The sequence below is a fragment of the Lytechinus pictus genome, chromosome 2 (assembly GCF_037042905.1).
Source record: "Lytechinus pictus isolate F3 Inbred chromosome 2, Lp3.0, whole genome shotgun sequence".
NCBI lineage: Eukaryota > Metazoa > Echinodermata > Echinoidea > Temnopleuroida > Toxopneustidae > Lytechinus > Lytechinus pictus.
In genome coordinates this window covers 26,934,441-26,955,000 of record NC_087246.1, presented here as the reverse complement: position 1 = coordinate 26,955,000, position 20,560 = coordinate 26,934,441, and the positions used below count along the sequence as shown (strand labels likewise).

General features: G+C 35.3%; 1 protein-coding gene across 1 annotated transcript in view; it reads right to left on the bottom strand.

The window, feature by feature from the left end:
* Positions 1-692: 692 nt before the first annotated feature.
* Positions 693-20,560, bottom strand: part of LOC129254481 (NPC1-like intracellular cholesterol transporter 1) — a 33,925-nt gene continuing 14,057 nt past the window's right edge. The window contains exons 8-26 of the mRNA XM_054892945.2: positions 19,967-20,100; positions 19,155-19,247; positions 17,872-17,972; positions 16,964-17,127; positions 16,182-16,310; positions 15,659-15,841; positions 14,937-15,051; positions 14,020-14,147; positions 13,244-13,381; positions 12,816-12,905; positions 12,066-12,256; positions 11,237-11,358; positions 10,480-10,609; positions 9,907-9,968; positions 8,937-9,087; positions 7,954-8,185; positions 7,313-7,426; positions 6,618-6,780; positions 693-4,182 (exon numbers count right to left, since the gene is read on the bottom strand). Coding sequence (XP_054748920.2) covers positions 3,911-4,182; positions 6,618-6,780; positions 7,313-7,426; positions 7,954-8,185; positions 8,937-9,087; positions 9,907-9,968; positions 10,480-10,609; positions 11,237-11,358; positions 12,066-12,256; positions 12,816-12,905; positions 13,244-13,381; positions 14,020-14,147; positions 14,937-15,051; positions 15,659-15,841; positions 16,182-16,310; positions 16,964-17,127; positions 17,872-17,972; positions 19,155-19,247; positions 19,967-20,100 — 2,712 coding nt within the window. The 3' untranslated portion in view covers positions 693-3,910. The remainder of the gene's footprint in view (positions 4,183-6,617; positions 6,781-7,312; positions 7,427-7,953; positions 8,186-8,936; positions 9,088-9,906; positions 9,969-10,479; positions 10,610-11,236; positions 11,359-12,065; positions 12,257-12,815; positions 12,906-13,243; positions 13,382-14,019; positions 14,148-14,936; positions 15,052-15,658; positions 15,842-16,181; positions 16,311-16,963; positions 17,128-17,871; positions 17,973-19,154; positions 19,248-19,966; positions 20,101-20,560) is intronic.

Genomic DNA, 20,560 nt, shown 5'->3' with positions numbered 1-20,560 from the left:
TTACAGATGTACCACCGGAGTACCACAGTGTGAAAACGTATGCAACTATACCACAATGTAATTAATGTGAATATTGTGTGACCAAAAAGTGTGTATTTTTTTATGTCACGGTGGAAAACTCAAATTTCCCTTCATTTTATGTGTAATTCCTCAAAAGATGAAATTCACTTCTAATGCATATTTTATTATAATGTGCAAAATAAGCCGTCCCACTGGGATCGCACTGTCCTGGAGGTGCCGTGGCCGAGTGGTCTAAAACGCCTGGCTATACGAAGTCCGGGGTTCGATCCCGGCCGCGGCACCTATGCCCGTGAGCAAGGCATTCAATCGACAATGCTCTTTTATCCTGCATTCAAATAAATGGAAATGCTATACGCATTATTGGTAACTATAGGTGTGCACATGTTTAAGAAAATACAACACAGTGGAAATCTTCACAGCTATATGAACACACTGTACGTGGCGGAACGAAACATATAATCACGGTTATCGTCTTCACAGTTTTTTTTATCCTCACTGCTTCGGCAGTGTGTGATCACGCTGTGGCATATGAATTTCTTAGAGCAGGTTTAAGCTTGTGTCAATCATGTGAACACATTGTGGTTGTTTTTTATCACACAGCGAATAGGTTGGGATTGAAAAATGAAAAATACATTCCACATCAAATATTGAGTCTTGATTAACTCATGAAATAAAGAACACATGTTACATTTATTGTTTTCAAATGTAAGTTTCAAGAAATTGACAAAATTAATTAACTAGACTGCACATTGAATAAAAATAAAATACATTGAACATGTAGAATTGCGGAATGTACAAATAACATAGTGGGTAGTTGCTCAGACCATGTACTCACTTAAACATATCTGTTCTCCAGTATGACAAATAATTATTAGCAATTCGTTTTAAAGTGCTGATTTGTTGTTTTACAACTAAATATTTCCATCAAACATAGACATATATTTTTCTCAGACTCAAGTAATAATTATGGTAAGCAAATTAAAGCAGACAAAATATGCCATCATTTAATGTATATATTCCATATGTAATGCATATAGACAAGACAAACACTCCATTCAATCATCACAATGTTCTATATGTCACTAATGTTGATTTTGAGCTTTCAGAACTTTCATATCATTCTTTAAAATAATAATTTTCAGAATGTATCTTCAGCATTTAATGAATATAATGCATTAATGAAAAATGGAGTAATCATAATGCTGAGGATTGAACAAAAATAATTCTCTTTCACTTTCGAGATTATTTTCGTAATTTTATCTAACTTTGTTTTTAAAATTCTACAATTTGGAAAAAACGGGTCCATGCGTTACTAAGTAAGAGAACCAGTCGTCATTCAACTCCACTAAGTATTGTCCAAAGAGCTAGATCAGATCTTAACTCAGGATTCCAATCTCTTTTAACGATACATCAACACCTGATTCATTGTATACAATGCTAAAATTTTGGATCAATAAAGTACACTTGCTTGAATTGAATGCGATGATCTTTATATTTTTCAAACAATCTTAGCGAGAAAGATCTCTGTTCAAAACGTTCTTAAAACTTAGTCTTTTATTTCTGCACGTCTATGCTTCTATACATAAAACTGCTAAGAATGCAATTCTATGATGCAAATATTGATACATTTACGTTATTTTCTTGGTCCAAAGTAAAATGGTTAAATAAGTTATACACAAACTTTAATGAACATGCCTATATTTTGCACACGTAATGTATCACACGAAATATATACCACCCGCAACATTTATACCATGTGTACACAAAATATGAAAGTTTATATTCCTAACATCTAGAGAATGAGTACACATGTGACAGTAAGATATTACCACGCTAACGTAGTTTATTTAAGAGCTAGCACTCTGTAGTGGCTACATAATTAGCTATCGGTGACCTGACATGGTTAAGTTGATATATTTGATCAAAATACGAGAAGCCTTTGGCTTTAAACACTTTGGAACACTTCATTTCTGCGATAATACTCAATCCGTGGCTCTGCCAAACAATTGTGCAATAACTTGAAACATATGCATATACGATACTAAGACAAAATATACACACTTTCGATTACACGAAATTTTCAATAATAGCCTCACAATTCATATTTTTATTTTAAAGAATATTTTCCTTCGTCGATATATGATCAAGATCAGCGGACTTTACAAAATCGTCGATTACAAAAATTTGTTTACAAAGTTTTTTATTATTACTATTAAACACAATATCACTGCTATCAGATATTCTGTTCTGCTGCAAAAATTTGACCATATCAGGGGTCCGTTGCAGAAAGAGTTGCGTTTAAACGCAAGTCAAAAAATCAATCGCAAGTCCCAAATGCGCGCTGTTGATTGGTTGAAAATCAAGTTGCGCATGATTTTTAGAGTTGCGATTGATTGCAACTCTTTCTGCAACGGACCCCTGGACGGCAACTGTTACAGCTCGTCATTCCGCAGGTTCGTTATTCCGAATATTCGAATATTCCGAAGGTTTGATATTCTGAAAATAAAGTTGAAGTAAGGTTTGTAAACATGTTTCTCTTTCGGACTTTCAAAGCTTTTGGAATAATGAACCTCACTTTATATTTAAACTGACAAACTTTCGAAATAACGAACATTAGAAATAATGCCAGAAATGTTTCGGAATAATGAACTTTCTTTTCATTTTCGGACGAACAAACAACTTCAATGGTTTTTGTGATTTTCGGAGTATTCGAATATTCGAACATCATCCGTGGAAACGTATAAATTTTCCTTTAGAACTAATCCAAATATACACGAAGACTCTTTATTTTTTTCAAGAACAAATACAGCGACGTAGTTTCTTTTTATCATTTTTAGTCTCCATGTATTTCTATTCTTTTCACCTCTGTTAATCTCTCTAAAATGCAGCTCTACATGTTTTAAAGATAGGATATATTATGATGTGAAAACCACACTCAATATTTTCACAACAATAGCCTTTTTAAGAACACCAATGGATGAATAGCTGGGGTGTCTATGTTAGAACATCCAGATCATAGCCACCTATAAAGTAAGGGGCAAAATCAAGCAAACATGTCTGGTTAGACGCGGATCAAGGATTGTATTTTTTTTTAAAAGAGAATACGTACAATGGACCTTTTATTTTTAGACTTTACTGATTGAAGTAAAGAGAAAATTATTACTTTAACAAGGGACAGTTCTAGTATGGTAGTGAAGCATGTTCTGTACAAAACTCGGGTTTCAACTTTACACACATATTATTGTTTTTCTATACAATCACCATATGCATGATATGAATCAATATGGAGAAATGTATAAAACGCATATCGGTTTGAATCGAAAAATATAATTCTTAAGTAGAACACTTCAGATTCTAAAGAAGGAAAAGAACAATAATGTGAGAGCATAGTTAAACAGTTTCAGACGCTCAGGTAGACTACTATCCAAGAGAGTGTACATAAACATGATAAAGGGTAGGATGGTTATTGCAAATTGAAAGTAAATTAAATATGCCTTATTATGTAATCTGCACATGACAAGCAGCATCAGTCAGAAACATAAGGTATACATGGATTTTGGTAAACAAGAACAAAAAAGTTCGCTTACATCGAATTGCAACAAGGATCATTAAATAAAGAAATCAATACCATTGCAAAGAACATTTGTCTAAAATACTCAGTTTCCTGTAAAAGTTACTCCATAGGGCCTATATAAGTTGCGTTAAGCACAAGTTTTTTCACCCGCACGTATTTTATATTGATGTCTTGTTGTTGTTTTTGCTGTCCTTGTTGTTGTTCTAGTTCTTGTTGTTGCTGTTCTTCTTCTTTTTCTTGTTCTTGTTCTAGCACAGATAATCTAGTATTTAATTTAGGCCCATCTTCTACTCTTCATCAATCTATTTTTGCTAGTCATAACTTCTGATTATCTTCCTCCATTGGGAAGTCGGCCTGGACTTCGACCGACGATCTCGGTGCTCCAATAACGACCTCGTAACCAGGAGGATTATCCTCTTCCGACATCTTCTTCTTTTCACCGCTTTCCTCGAGCTCCATTGAGTCGTTGTCATAAGCGTGTTTAAAGGAGTCGCCATTTGCCTCCCGTGCTTTATCGCTTTTATCTGGTTTCTCAGCATCCATCTTGAGCTGTTCCTCTAACAGATAGGCTTGGTTAACATCAGGTCCTGAAACAAAACAGAAAAAAACGAGTTGCAATTAGCAGATTTTGAGAGTTTTTCATCGTCATTTCAACACATTCCTGCTGGAAATAACATAAAGTTCCACAGTATGTTCACAGTGTGATTACAGTGTGTTCACAGTGTGTTTACAGTGTGTTCACAGTGTATTCACCGTGTGTTCACAGTGCGCTTGCAGTATGCTTAGTGTATTCACAGTGTGTTCACAGTGTGCTTACAGTATGTTCACAATGTGCTTACAGTGTGTTCACAGTGTATTCACAGTGTGATCACACTGTGCTTGCAGTATGCTTAGTGTATTCATAATGTACGTACAGTGTGTTCACAGTGTGCTTACAATGTATTCACAGTGTGCTTACAGTGTATTCACACTGTGTTCACAGTGTGTTCACAGTGTGTGTGTGTATTTGAGTTTTGTCAGACGTGTATCAATCAGATATGATTATTTACGTCTGGGACCGACCTTTAACGTCACCATCCGAAAGACGTGACCAGGGCTCGAACCTCTGCATCAATTTGTAACTTCCCCACAGCTTGGATTACAGGCGCACGCCACAACGCCTAGTGTAATTACAGTGTGTTCACAGGGTACTTACAGTGTGTTCACAGTCTACTTACAGTGTGCTTACAGTGTGTTCACAGCGTGCTTACAGTCTATTCACAGTGTGTTCACAGTATGCTTACAATGTATTCATAGTGTGTTCACAGTGTACTTACAGTGTCTTCACAGTGTGTTTACAGTGTGTTCACAGTGTGCTTACAGTGTGTGCACAGTGTGCTTACAACGCATTCACAGTGTGCTTGTAGTGTGTTCACAGTGTACTTACAATGTATTCACAGTATGTTCACAATGTATCCACAGTGTTTTCACAGTGTTTTCAGTGTACTTACAATGTATTCATAGTGTGTTCACAGTGTAATCATAGTGTGTTCATAGATGTGCTTACAGTGTGTTCACAGTGTACTCACATTGTGGAACACAATGTGAACTCATCTTCACACTGTGGATATGCTCAAATTTAACATGATGAATTTCATACTCCAAGAGTCAACAATGTGAGCACGTTTTGAATTATCATATTGTGGAGGTTCCACAGTGTGGATTGTCTTCACATTGTTAAATTTGAGCATTTTAAAATGATGAATGACACCTTCACATGGTTCACTACATGAAGACACTGTGGACACTGTGAGGCACTGTGGTCTTTTCAGTATAGGATTATGTCTTACAATTATTACAAGACCTATCCGAAGTTTTTGACATCTTGAGATCTTAAAATAACCGAAGCAGTAATGTACGGACGTGTCGTACAATTTAATAGACGAGTGGTGAGTTTGTGATTTCATCCAGCTGCTAATATGAACAGTTTGTGCTGGTTAGAAAGAAACTCTAAACTCTGGCTAAACGTTTTCTCTTGGGGTACTGTTTGTCATTCGGTATTATGTATTGTTAAAATATGGATATAAGCCAGGGAAAAAAAGAATGGCAGTAAGAATATGAGTTATCAGCATAACAAACGAGTAGGTGAGTAGCCGGGCCCCTGGATAGATAACTAACAAGAGATGATGAATGATTTAATGGGTATCAATTAAAGGGGACATGCATGCATTTTTTAATCAAGTATAAATTGATAATTCTTGTGCGCCGCGCAGAGATGACCTTGTATTCCCATTCCTAACTGTCTTAGTCTTTTAACGTCTTACACGCTAACAAGATTTATTTTAATGTTAAGAGGAAACTATGTGTGTAAATAGGAAACCTACATGTTTGTTTGGTAAGATAACGTAAAAACTGTGCAATATTTTGCAATGTCGTGTGAATAATTACACATGAAACATATTTTAGTTCAAGTTCACTGGATGAATCATAACATTCATGAATTTACATAAACATTATAGAGGGAAGGATAGTTATTGGAAATTGAAAGTAAATTAAATATGCCTATTTATATAATCTGTACATGACAAGCAGCATCAGTCACAAGCGTAAGGTATACATGAAGTTTGGTAAACAAGAACAAAAACTTCCGCTTACAACGAATTACAACAATGATCATTAAATTAAGAATTCAATACCATTTAAAAGAACATTTCTCTAAAGTACTCAGTTTCATGTAAACGTTACTCCATAGGGCCTATATGAGCTGCGTTCAACACAAGTTTGTTCACCCACACCTACATGTTTGTTTGGTAAGATTAACGTAAAAAACTGTGCAATGTTTTGCAATGTCGTGTGAATAATTACACATGAAACATAATTTAGTTCACCGCATATTTTACACTAACATACCTGCATGTTTCCTCATCTAATATTATGGTGTGTTTTTACTCATTTTTATTACAGTGATATTCAAATCCAGGAACGTACAGATTAAAGTGGTGCACAAAAAAACAAAGCAGAAATGAATAAGACGAGTATTTACCGATGTAACTTAGCACCACTGGAAGGAAGATGAGACCGTGCACGGTACCAACCAGAGTGATCGTCAAAAACATTCGGAAATAGAAGACAACGAATAGCTGGGACTTGGCAAAGGCTAATACTATGATTCCTGGCAAATTTGTCATTGCCACTCCACTGAGAACCTGCAATGAAAAACGGAAAGCAATTTTGGTAAAAGTAGTCGAATAGTTGCAAAAGTAGTAGTAGAAGTATAGTAGTAGTAGTAGTAGTAGTGGTAGTAGTAGTAGTAGTAGTAGTAGTAGTAGTAGTAGTGTTGTAGTAGTAGTAGTATAGTAGTAGTCGTAGTAGTAGTAGAAGAAGTAGTAATAGTAGTAGTAGTAGTAGTAGTTGTTGTTGTTGTAGTAGTAGTAGTATTAGTAGTAGTAGTAGTAGAAGTAGAAGTAGTAGTAGTAGTGGTGGTGGTAACGGTATATCATTGTGTCATATGATGATATATTAGTATGATATTATTACTGTTATTAAACTATAAAGATTATCACAATCTTAACCACTTGAAATAAAATGTTTATATTCAGTCTTCTATTCTTTCTCTAAAGTTTTATTCATTTTTTGTCCCCCCCCCCCAAAAAAAAAAAAAAAAGATAAATAAATAAAAATAAAACAAAGGAAAATCTCTCTCTCTCAACTCTTATATACTGTATAATTTGTTCTTACCGAGCTTCCCATGGTGGCCAATGCATATTCTGCCCTCTCTAGACGACTTCCCTTTACGCAGACCGAGAATGATCTTGTGATGTGTGAAACAAATTCCACGGAGATACCAACAGCCTGAGAAGAGAGAAAACGTGTTTTGAATAAGCATAGCATTTGCTTGTTGATAAGGATGGCAAGGGTTCAGAGATACGTAAATGAATCAAAGTATTTCTACATCAACCAAACAGTTAATCAAACGTTTTGAACGAATAAGTGGGTTTCCATTCGACATGTTTGAATGTGTCGGTAGCATTAAGGACACCTAATGACGACTGCGATAACCTTACTTTGATCGCACGATTCCGGGTAGACATATATGGTAAACACGTGTCGTACGATCTCTGTCTGATTTTATATACGGTTGGTCGCACGTATCCCGAACGATATCCGCGTTGCCTCTGTACACGATACCCCTGATGTTCCGTAGGACGTAATGAAATCGTTTCATGGGTATTGTTTGTCAGCTCATCAAGTGACGATGCAAACCGCAGCCCAAATTGTACGAAAAATGTTGGATACAGAGTTATCGTGCGATTTCCGCAGTCACAAGGTGACCTAGGATCTGTTCGTGGACCGTGACCATGACATTGTTAGTGACTTACCATCATAAGATTAACCAATGAGACGGCGTTGAATTCGATGTTCCAGAGGTACATGACCCCCATGGTGTCGACGACGATCATGGCGATGGATATGATGATGATGACGGGAGCTGAGATACTGAATCCTAACATGAGGAGACTCACGACGAAGATAGGTACCAAGGCGATCAACAACTGGACGATGGCTTCATCAACCAATGTCAGGTACTGCTCGTAGTATACGTAGAAGATACTACATAGAGAGAAAGAGAAAAGAATTGCACCTTAAGCACACATTTCTCGATAGCCCCATTTGCTTTTTGTTTTATCTTTTCATCTGTGCATCTTTATTGTGACTTTTAGGATCAATAGAAGACACTGAGAGCGTTGTTTTCTAGCCTGAAGACTTCATCATGATCACTAACTTTGATTAGCTGAGAAGCAAATGTGTCCAATTATTAGTATAACTGCAGAAGACTGTATTCATAGTATGGGGGAATCCAGCAGATCGTTTGAGAAACACAGTACTCACCATGGTCCCGTAACACAAAGGTTAGCGATTGATTGTTCACTTGGTTTTCATGACTGATTGTACATTGTAGTCAATGCAATCAATTGTAAAAATATTCTTCTACGATGATTGCTCAGCTTTGTGTTACCGGCCCCTGGTGCTGTGTTGATGACATTGAATGAAAATGTTATGGGGAACAGGAAAGTAGGCCTATATCATATCCGTATTTCATCTCAATACAAGTCACAGTGATCACCATATATCTTTAATATCGAAGATCTTATGAAGATATGGACTCACTGGTGACTTATCTTAAAAGAGTCATGAGTGATATCATTGGTTACGGCCACGATGTATGATCTTATTCTTTCTTCTGCAAAACTCTCTAAATTTGAGAAGTGTTATGAATACGTACTTTGCTTAATTTTCCCAGTATTGACAAATGTATTCATATCATCAACGATTACATGAAGAAAGTGGGGATTATTCTTACCTGTAAGGGAACACCGTGAACTCTTCTCCCGTTTGGTAGTCTTTCTTCATAGACGCTGCAATGTTGTCAGCCAGAATGTGGGCCTCTTCTAGCGCTCCAATGAACTCAGGTGACGTCACCAACGGAGTGTGATACGTCATAAAGTATGAAGCTGGGGAAATAAATAGAGAGGGTGAAAATTATAGGAATTTAAGTCGAAACTATAATAGGTCGTTAGGTAGGGTGTAGCGATCATGTTAGGGTTTTTTATACCGTATATCAAAGATATTTAACCAGGGTCCCGTAACACAAAGGTTAGCGATTAATCGTCCGCTTGATTTTTCACTATTGATTGTATATTGTAGTCAATACAATCAATCGTAAAGATATTCTCTGATTAGCTTTATGTTAAGGGCCCGGTCAGGATCATGTTGCAGAACATTCGCAACTTAATATTCAGTCATCCAGAAGCGCGCATGTGGGGAGAAACTCATATTTTGTGGAGTGTTATTTAAATATACCTGTACCTCTTTCACGATTGTCTATCTGAAAAGAGGTATAGGGGTATTGATCAACAATGTAACAAAGACCTTGGGAGCGTTTCGTGAAAGGACTTGTCGGACGTTTTATCCAACAATTCCCATTTATCCGACAGTTACCAAACTATAGTAGCATTCCTTCTCATTCAATCGAAATCAGGGAAAGATGTTAATCAGAACTTGTCAGACAAAAAAAATGTTGGTGAAAAGCTGCCCTGAGGACCGTTTCATCAACGATCAGTATTTGCATCTAACAACTTTCCTTGATTTTGATTGGCGAAGAAGTGCAGTTCCCATGGCATTTGTCGTATGAAATAGATTTTGTCGGACAAAACATCCGATATGTCCTTTCATGAAAGACTCCGCAGCAGTGACAAGTTATAGTTCAAGGGGGGGTATTTATTAAGCCTGAAGATGATTTTAGGCTTAGGCGGGTCTGAATGGGTACTGACCTTTAATTGTCGTCTGGCTAGAGTCTGCATACTTTACTGCTTGACCATAAGCGGCACTTCCACTGAAAATGAAAAATAATTTACATATTATTTAATTCTAATCAATTTTCAATTCAACCTGTTAATTTCTGTATTTCATTGTCCATAATTCATTTCATGATCCGTTTCTACTTATTTTACTGCTCATATAGCTGATTCTAAGTACTTTCAATACCACTGCTGATTATGCTTTTTCTACCTATAATTCATTACTTTTATCAAACGTTTTTGCTGAGTATCTTATATCCGAGTCAATACAACTTTTTCATTCTTCTGTTTTGCAACCGATGTGAATTATGTGTTTATGGCTAAATAATGTGTTTATAGGGAAATGACATTTGGACATTCACAATGGCCACCGGGGGAGATTTTCTCTTCTGTGAACCCTGACCCACAAGCTGTTCCGTCTTATTTCGCTCTTATATACCCATTATATCTGTTATTTTGTACCTATAGGCCCCATGCATCTTGTCAGTTTACCACTTTGAATAAATAATAATGATCAAATGGTCCAGATTGACCGAACTTTCTTACCCTTTATTGCAGATTTCGTTGGGTACATCAGTTAAGAACCAAGGTAAATATTTTTCAAATGTCATTGGATCTCGGCGGTCATTTCTCTCCGTCTGGGGAATACAGGTTCTACACGGGCTGTACGGACTGTCTGCAATTAGTATCAAAAGAGTAAAACTCAATGAAGTTGATTTATTTTTTTAATTGTAGGCATGAATATTTCATGCACACCTGAAAGACTCCTTGGAGTTACAACACACCTTTTGTCGTAATTTTTAATGCGCCTGTTTTTTTTTCCAAGCTGCATTTTGGGAATTGATGCAGAGGTGGTTCGACCCCTGTTCACGTATTTCGGATGGTGACATTGAATATCTGTCCCAGATGTAAATAATCATATATATGATTGATACACGCCTGTTATAACTCAAACATGACACCCACACATATTCCAAGTTGAATTTGAATAAAACTATATTCGAAGTCACAGTATAACGGTAATGCGTGGATGTGATAGTTGTATCATCATAATTATGTGGGGGGTTGCAGGTGTCCATTTATACAATATTACTGCATATTCAAAGATAACCAAATGCCCAGATAAAAATGATCCACTCAGTCCTAAACTTAGCAGATTAACATTTCCTCGATCGCGCTCTCTTTTCAATAGAGCTCAAATTATATTGAAAAAAGTGACCAACAGAATTAATGTTGGCAACATTAATTTGATTTATCAAACCGATATTCATGAGTGGTAATAGACAAGGTTTCAGAGACGTACCTTTTGAGGGACAAAACTCTCCCCCTGGAATAGCTTGTCTGCAACACGAACCGTCAATCTGAGGTTTCAACCAATCAGTATAATCATCCATCCAAGACGATGTAGGCTGAGCTATAAAAGTCCTGTGGTTTAATCATTAATAAGGACATAATTATTATTCTCTCAAAAAGAACTCTTCAGAGGTGCGTCCGATTGGTTGGATTTTAGATATCTTCTTTACACCAGCAAGAAAAATTGAGCTATTGAGACTTTCGATTTCCTGTTGCAGAACATCTACCATAAAAAGAAGCAATGAGCAACGTAGGAAACGAAAGTCTCAAGAGGTCTCTCTCCTAGATTTCTCAAATGTTAAAAGAAACAATTTCTTGTCTCTAAAGAAGTTTAGTGTATGAATGATTTTGTAGTTTTGATATGAAATCATTCGAATCTTCTTAAAGGTAATTGAACTATGGAAACATAATTGGATTTTATAAACCTTATCAATATTTTGTTCGCAAATAATGTTGCAATCAACTTTTTAGGGAGACTCCAAACGTGGATCCTATAGAACCTGCTATCTAATTATGGAAATACACAAAATCAAGTAAACGGATTTCATTTTTGATTGCCGTACAAATAAACAAGTACTATAAAGGTACATGAGAATAGTATTGAGCATTTAAAGACAAAGTAATGGTAAGAAGTTTAAAAACATTCTAAACCATTTTATGATTTCAATATATTTCAATATTATCATAAACGTTTTGGAAAAGTTCAATAAATGTCAATTAAAAATATATGTAAGTAAGTAACAACTGCTCATGAAAATGGAGGTGTTAACTCTCCTTACTTTTCTTTGATCAGACTAGCGTAGTAGATCTGCTGCGTGAGCGAATCAGCGTTACAGCCTGCCCCTCCGCATATCTTGTTTTGACCGTTTATATCGGAGAAATTAAAACCACTGGTGGTCACGAAATAGACTGGTGGCCCTACTTTCATGTACTGTCCCATCGTGAGCAGGTAGTCGAGCACGTAAGAATCCTGTGAAAAAGGGAACACCAGTCAGGTTACTAAAATGGACATTTCTGTTTTATCTGGTACATTTTATTTTTATTCGTTTATATCATGCAACATAGTCATACATTAATGTATTGATGTATTCAAACAGCAAAGTGACAATATATACCAAAAGCCAATATTTGAAAGTGGTTGCAGATTAAAAACAAGTTAAGGAAGAATTCATTATGAGGGATCTACCGGGCATCGATTTACCAGTTCACCTTATCGGTGCCAGGATGAGCGAGCGAATACGTCATACATTGAACATAATATCAATATCGTATAATGAAAGTTTGAGAGCGATCTCGTGTGTGGATCTTATGAGTGATTTTCCCTTTATTATGTACTCTTTTAAACGTCTTTCCGTTGAATCTCACTTTTGGACCTGATGATAATATATAGTTTGATTTATTCTATTAATACATTATTCCCGTTAAATATGATCATAAGTCAACACTTCCTTTTTGGAATGGTATACAGTTTGATAACATATTAATGCCTGTTCCCAGCTAGGTAGTGAATATAAGTTATTATAACCTACCTTGGGCATGGTAATAGTTTGATCTAAGCCAACAGGAAGCTTTAGTGTAAGAGCGATACACGCACATGTGATTCCAGTGAAGATAAGTATCTGTGAAAAAAGGACAAATTTATTTAAATACGCGTAACCATGGTAACTTTATTCAGACAGGGCTAATCTGTTAAATTCCCTTTGATTAATTTGTAGTCAACTATTTGACATCATTATGGTTTCTGCTTTCATAATTTTCATGGCGTTCATTGTTCATTTAAACAAATTTGAATGTGAAGTCATTGTTAATTTTGAATGTTTCGAAAGGTCCTGCATAATCCCCTATCCCACGACCTTATGCATTTGCATAATCTGTTTTTAAAAGTTTGTCTTCGTTTACCATGCCTCCATAAAAATGATCCTATCTCAAGACAAATGCCAACTGTAGATTAACTTACCACAGCAGGGCGGACCCATTTCATCATGACAAATGGAGCAAAATATTTCTTCATCATCATCTGTAATAATCCCATCTTCTTGGGCACGGGATCTTTATGCTTAGGTGGTATACAGCAAACGATATCAAAACGACCGCTCTGAGGATTTCAAATACAGAAGTTAAATTAAGAAGCTATGTGTAATGGATATCTCATATAATCAAACTATCTTGATGATAGTGGTGTCCGTTCATTAGGGGCTGATTAGTCGAAAATGCTGCCCAATTGTGCCAGGCCAATAATTAAGAAGTACAATGTTTTGTTTACATCGAATTCGCCTCGATTTTTAAAGCTTTTTTTACTATATGTACTTTTTAAATGGAAAAAATATATATAAATTGTTGTATAATGCATTTTGCGTGTTTTTAAATCTTTTAGATAAAAGGAAAAACTGTCTTTCACTGTGAAAATAACAGTGCTTCTCCTGCAATTGTCTTCATACATAGGCCTGTACATTGTCGATAAACATTTCGATAAACAATACTAGTAAGTCTTCTTATAGTGTAAAATGTACGATAACAATTCTATCTCCATTGGAAAGCAGAAATACCTGGAAGTTTACTGCAATAATTTTATTTCTTCCTTGGCAATATATTGAAAAGAATATTGGAATTGATTATCTTTTATCCTTCTACTGTGCTTGTATTGAAGGACTAATGGCTGTTGAATTCTGGGTGAGGGACCAAGATTGATCCATTTCGGTTATGGTACGGGATTCGGTCTGATTGATAACCAACCTCTTGTCTCCGCACATCCAATGAAAGAAGGGCAACGAATGCTGTTATTTGGAGGATGAAGTTGATAAGAACAGACATTCCAGAGTAGAGGGCAAAGATTCGAACGGCGGGCATCTCGGTCAATGCACCTGATATTAAAAATTAAACGCAAGATAATCATATCAGAATGTCAAATGACTGAAAGATATTCAGGATAAGGCTATATTCAAAGGTTCCCCCTTAAAAATATTGTCATAACAAAAATTATTTTTGACGGTTGAATTTAAACAAGATAAAGTTGTCATTAAGATAAACATGAAATTATATCAAGTGTAATAATTCAATGCTGATAAGTTTTGTTATTTACGCAATCTACTTCAATGGCAATTTGCTAAGATATCAAAGGTTTTTATGATAGGCGGGGCTAATATTGACATTTGATAAAGGAATTCATGAAGAATGGTTAGGGTCCATCGACCTTTAAATGTTTTTCACCTGTTTGTGATATAATTACACACATATCCCTTCCCTTCAAACTATGATGTCCTCCATCAAACACATAAAACACCTCGGCTTCCCGCAAGAAGGGAATTTTTACGATTATTTTACTTCATTATGTCCTTTTTAATTTGCTGATAATTATCTTTATTTTATTTGAAATAAAGAAATGACTCACGATGTACTCTTTCAAATTTTGACATAAACAAAAAATAATCGTAAAAATTACCCGTAAGACCCTTCTTGCTGGGAGCCGATTGGGGGGAGCCGACACTTTGGTAATCATCCATTTATAAGTCTGTTCCAAGCCTTCTTCCGCCCCCTCCTCTGTATCTCACAATATAATAATGTTTGATGGGAGAATAATCACATTTTCCTAGCTTCGTTTAAAAATAAATTTAATTTGCGAGATAAATATTTGTGTACCAATTCCGACTTACCAAGAAAAAATGAAATGGCTTCTGACAGACCACATAGCAGCATACTTGGGGCGACCTTCCCCAGAACTCTCCCGATCTGCTCTTCACGTGTCTCACCCTCTTGCCTGTGATCTCGCTAGAACAAAAAAAAAACATATATTATAAAATAAAAGTATATGGCAATGTGATCAATTTTTGTTCATTTATATAAATAATATGATATAAATAATATTTTACACTAATAAATAAGTTGTAATATTGCCTTTTACGTTGGCGCTTTCATAGTCGAGAAATATGGCATAATCGATATGCTTGAGTGTTGATTCAAAATGTGTTTAAATAATCATTACTCAGTTAAAGAGAAAGCAAAACATTTCCAAGAGGTTAAGTATTATTCCTCTTTGATTTTATATATTTAATAAGCATATAACTGTGTTATATATTGCAAATGATTGTGAAAAAGAGAATATACTACTAGGTAGTTTTTGCAATTGCAACAGAGACGGATTCTGCAACGAGGTAAGTCTATTAAAAATGCAAGTTAAATTACAATGAACAGCTGAGAGTTTTTTGTTGAAAGTTGGGGGAACGGGACAGCAGATCGTCCTAAGATTCGGACTGGACGAAAAATTGCAAAAATGTAGTTTGTACAGAGTCAGGGAAGACACTGCTGTTTTGATTTAGCGATTGTCAATAGATTCTCTGCGTTTCAGAAAGTAATTGCTGCGAAAACTCTCTATTACCTGGAAGTCCAGAACGAAGATGAAGATATTATCAGCTCCGATAGCGAGGATGAGGAAGGGTACGACCTCCATGACGATGAGGGTTGTCTCCACACCAAAGTAACCATAGATACCAATCGAAGCAAAGACAGAACTGAGAACGATGAATACTCCACCAAGACCAAGAGTGATCTTAGAATCAATCTATGAATAACATTAGACAAGAGAAATGTATATTAGATTTTGTAAAAACTGTTTATTCAGACACTCGAGAAAAAAAAACCCATAGCAATTTAGCATGCTTTTAGAGCTTAAAAACGCACTCTACCAAATGATCTCGCCATATTCAACTTAAACACTAGAATCACGTTTGTTTTTTCGTTGTTTGTTGATGTTTTTTATACAAAAGTAATGGCCATCAACTGATGACTTGTTCAAACATTCCCGTTTGGGTGAAACACACAGTTATATTACCAACATAGTTTCAGTTGCATATTTAGAAGCTTATTAGTTGTTAGCACAAATATTGTATTTATATACATACCAATAATCTATCCATCTTGGTGAATTCTCCAAGGGCCAGGGCGATATAAGCAAATATAACCAGATAACTGACAGCAATCGTCACCAAATCAGCTTCACTTTGACGAATCAGTTCATCTTCGATAGAACGCTGCAAAAAGATAGTGAGTTGAATCCATTTATCTTTAACATAATGCTCTGAAAACATATTATCGTTTGCTTGCTCAATTAATTGAGTAAATGCATCTTTGATAGAATGAATGCAATCAAAATAGATTGATTGTTTCGCTTTTAATTATGCAATCAATTCTTTTCAATCAAATGAAATTAAAATTAATCAATTACGTGCACATTAAATGAATAAAATCGATTCATCATCAAAAGGACTTCAGAAATAGATTGATTACTATATAAATCAGTAGGATCAATTCATGTTATGGAATATCATCGAAACCAATTGATTGCAATCACTTCAATATGTAGAACGCTTTGTTAGATAATAGTTCCATATTCGCTTAATGAATAATTGTGGTTTGATAGATGAAATATTTGGGGTTCAGAAATTACAGAGAGGAGATTTATTCCAATACTCTTTATCATAAATTTAGAATTAATTGAAATAATGAGAAGATGCGTATTAGCAGGTTATCAAACTAGTAAAAAATAATAATCGAACCGGTTTTGGAAATACAATTCGATTGAGCGTTTCAGAAACGCGTTTGAGTAGTTGAGTGAGGGATACACTGCAACTAAAATGACTACATAAACGTCAATTCTACATGTTGTATAAACACACGAGCTCACCTCAGCTGCGTATGAGATGACAAAGTTTGGATTATCATAATCTTTCATAAATCGGAGATACTCGGCTTCCCATTCGAGAATCATTTCATACAAAGTCTCGTTCTCTTTCTTGTTATCAATCAGGAATGTCAGAGCCAGCAGCTCGGCTTCATTGTAATCATCGTCTACAATTAAAGAAGAAAACATAATGATGAACACCATACATGTCAAATAAGTCTAAACGCCAGATTAATATGATATCTGCTTTGTTCAATGAAATATCATGACGAAATGTCACTTATAATATCCGATAACTGATCGTTGTTGGATTTTTTTATTTTTTGCTTGGTTATGATCATGATGATTGTCCAGTCATTTTGTGCATCGCATACTATGTGCACTTCTTTTTGTTGTTAATACGAGTTGTTGTGTTGATGATGGCGTCATCGTCATCATCACTGTTGTGATCTTGCACCTTACTTGTTAATAATTTGTTGTTGTTATTGATGGTGTTAGTGTTTATATTGTCCTTTGGTTGTTGCAGTTTCTACTGCACAGTCACAGTTGCGGTTTTTCATATTGATGTTGTTTTTGTTGTGTGTTATGTCATGTATGTGGATAAATTAAGTGAATGAAATACCATTATTATCATTATTATTATTAGTATCATCATCATAATAATAATAATAATAGGCATTTATATAGCGCCATCTATCTAGAAATATTCTATTCCGAGGCGCGTTGTTATTATTATTATTACCCCGGCTTAAGCTCATCATCATCATTATCATCATCATCATCATTATTATTATTATTACTATCAACATCATCATCATCATCATTATTATTATTATTATTATCAACATCATCATCATCATCATTATTATTATTATTATCATCATCATCATCATATAGGGTTGTACACCTACCTGGATAGCCACCGACAGCAACATATGGATACGAAGGACCACCAAATGCAGAGACACACATATCAGCTAAAGGTGTATTGTCTTCAAGAGATAGCGGACTCCTGTAAACAAAACCACAATTAAAGGATTTAACTTTCTTTATAAAATTAAATGTGATAAAGATGGTGATCACGCGTCAGTTCAAAACGATCCAGCCATTCTTTTATGACATCTGAATATATAAAGGAAGTATAAGATCCAATGCTGGATTGAGGTTAGCGCTCTCTAGAATTGATAAATTGGCAGTGACTTTATTCATTTAAAAAATGCAATTATTGTAACTTCACAATTTTCTTAACATAATTCATGAAGTCATCTTGCAGAAATATCATAATCTCTATTTATATTGTATAACTAATATTTCCTTTTTTTGTCGTGGGAGGGGCTAATCATCTGCAGACACACAAGTAATAAAAGTCATTCATTATTTGCAAACATATCGGTTAACAATTGAATAAAATGTAACAAAAAATCTCAAGAGCAGCTTAGTGGCAATCATTAAATTCATTAGATCAAATAACATTCGAATATTTGTAAGGTATTTTATATTATATAGGACAATTCTGCTAAACAAAATGTATTACGAGCTACCCTCCCCCCCCCCCCCCATCTCCAAAAAAATACTCTTGAACCGGTGATCTAACTATATTCAATTTCATCTACAGCGTTACCTGCAGCTGAAATATCATCAATCCACACCAAATTATTAAATTACCCCTCCCCTGAAAAGAACACAGCGTACCACAATGTGTTCACAGTGTGTTAACAATATGGAAAACAGTATTTTAAAAAAATCACGCCTTAAAATGCTCAAATCTAACACTGTGAATATCATATTCACACAGACCACTCAGGGTGAGTGCACTGTGAACACACTGTGAATGCAATTTGAACACAATGTGAATGCAGTGTGGAAACGCTGTGTATATACTGTAAATGTACTGTGAACACGCTCTGAATGCACTGTGAACATACTGTGAATGCACTGTGAACATACAGTGAATGCACTGTGAACACACAGTGAATTTGCTGTGAACACACTGTGATTGCACTGTAAACACAATATAAATTCAGTGTAGAAACACTGTGGACATACTGTAAATGTACTCTGAACACTCTCTGAATGCACTGTGAACGCACTGTGAATGTTCGTATATGTATGCACAGTGTGCATGCACTACGAACACACTGTATGAACTGTGATCTTTCCAGAAGAGAAAATATGGTCAAAACTTTAAACTTACTTCATACAGTAGAGGAAGTGATCTCGATAATCAGCGCTCCTTCCCTCGCTATCATAGGCTACCTTGTTCAGTATCTCATAACTATTACTATACCTACGAAGAGAAATGAAAATCAATAGTACAGGGTAATAAAAATAAACAAGTCAATCGTCTTATCAACCACCTGAAGTGGAAAGCATAATCTAACGTGATGGTAATATGCATTAAAGATAAAAATGACTGATTTCAATTTCGTTTAATGAATACTACGAGGTCGTAAAAAGGTGTATGGCTATCTTTCTGTAATCTATACAATACTGCTTCGAGTTGTGTTTCTAAAGGCAAATTAAAAATAGGCGAAGCAATGCAACTAGAAGGTGATATGGTATTTGTGTTATTTTTATGATCCAAAAATGAATGCTTAGATGTAAGTGGGTGTATATGCAAAACCTGTGGCGTTTAATAATAATAATAATGAAACGTTTTTGTATAGCGCAAAATACATAAGCAAAGTTGCATGTCTCTAAGCGCTTTTTACAGAAGGAGTCATTCAACTATATAGCAAGATAATTCAATTGTATAAGTATCATTTACTATGTTTTTATGTAGAAATTAGATTGATTGAATTTTAATGGAAATAGAATACATGAGAGAACGACGCATCAAATTATATTTCTGTCAAAAAGTGCTTTTTGAAAAATTTCAACAGTTAGTGCATGATGATGTCTAAACATGATTTGCTGGACGGCGAATGCTGAAATTGGACACAATCGATATCACAATTATTGTTAAAATTTTAAGTATTAATAAAAATAATCGCAATATGTGCTTACCATTGCAATACACTTTGAATGAGACATTCATCGACCACAGGAGCAAGTGGTTTGTTGCAGATATCGTTTAGTTTGATGGGTGTACCTTTATAATAAGCCGTGATATTTTCAACTGCTTTCTGAAGATCAAGCGCCTGTGTGGGGGAACACGTAACGAAATGTATCAGGGAATTTGCTTAGTATGAGATTACAGAGTTATAATTTTACGTTTACAATAAAATATTATTGTTCAAATGTATTTCGATTGTCGCTTTTACAAATACATGTCTCCAGAAGACAGTGAACTGTGCCATTAAGAAAGTAGCTGTGATTGTGTCCGAATAGACACATTTATCAAAGACAACATAATAGGCCTGGTTTTTTAATATATATAAATCTATACCCTCACACCCAAACTCCCTCTCCCCTCTCCTGTTGATCATCCACCCCTCACCCTCTCTATCACAGGCAACATATACCCCTCACACACACACACCCACACACAAATACAGATCCCACTCCTAAGAATCAGAAAATATACTTTTTTCTCATTTTCCCAGTTGCAATTCCTGCAACGGGTTATCCGGGTTTTGATTCCCATTTGTTGATTTGATA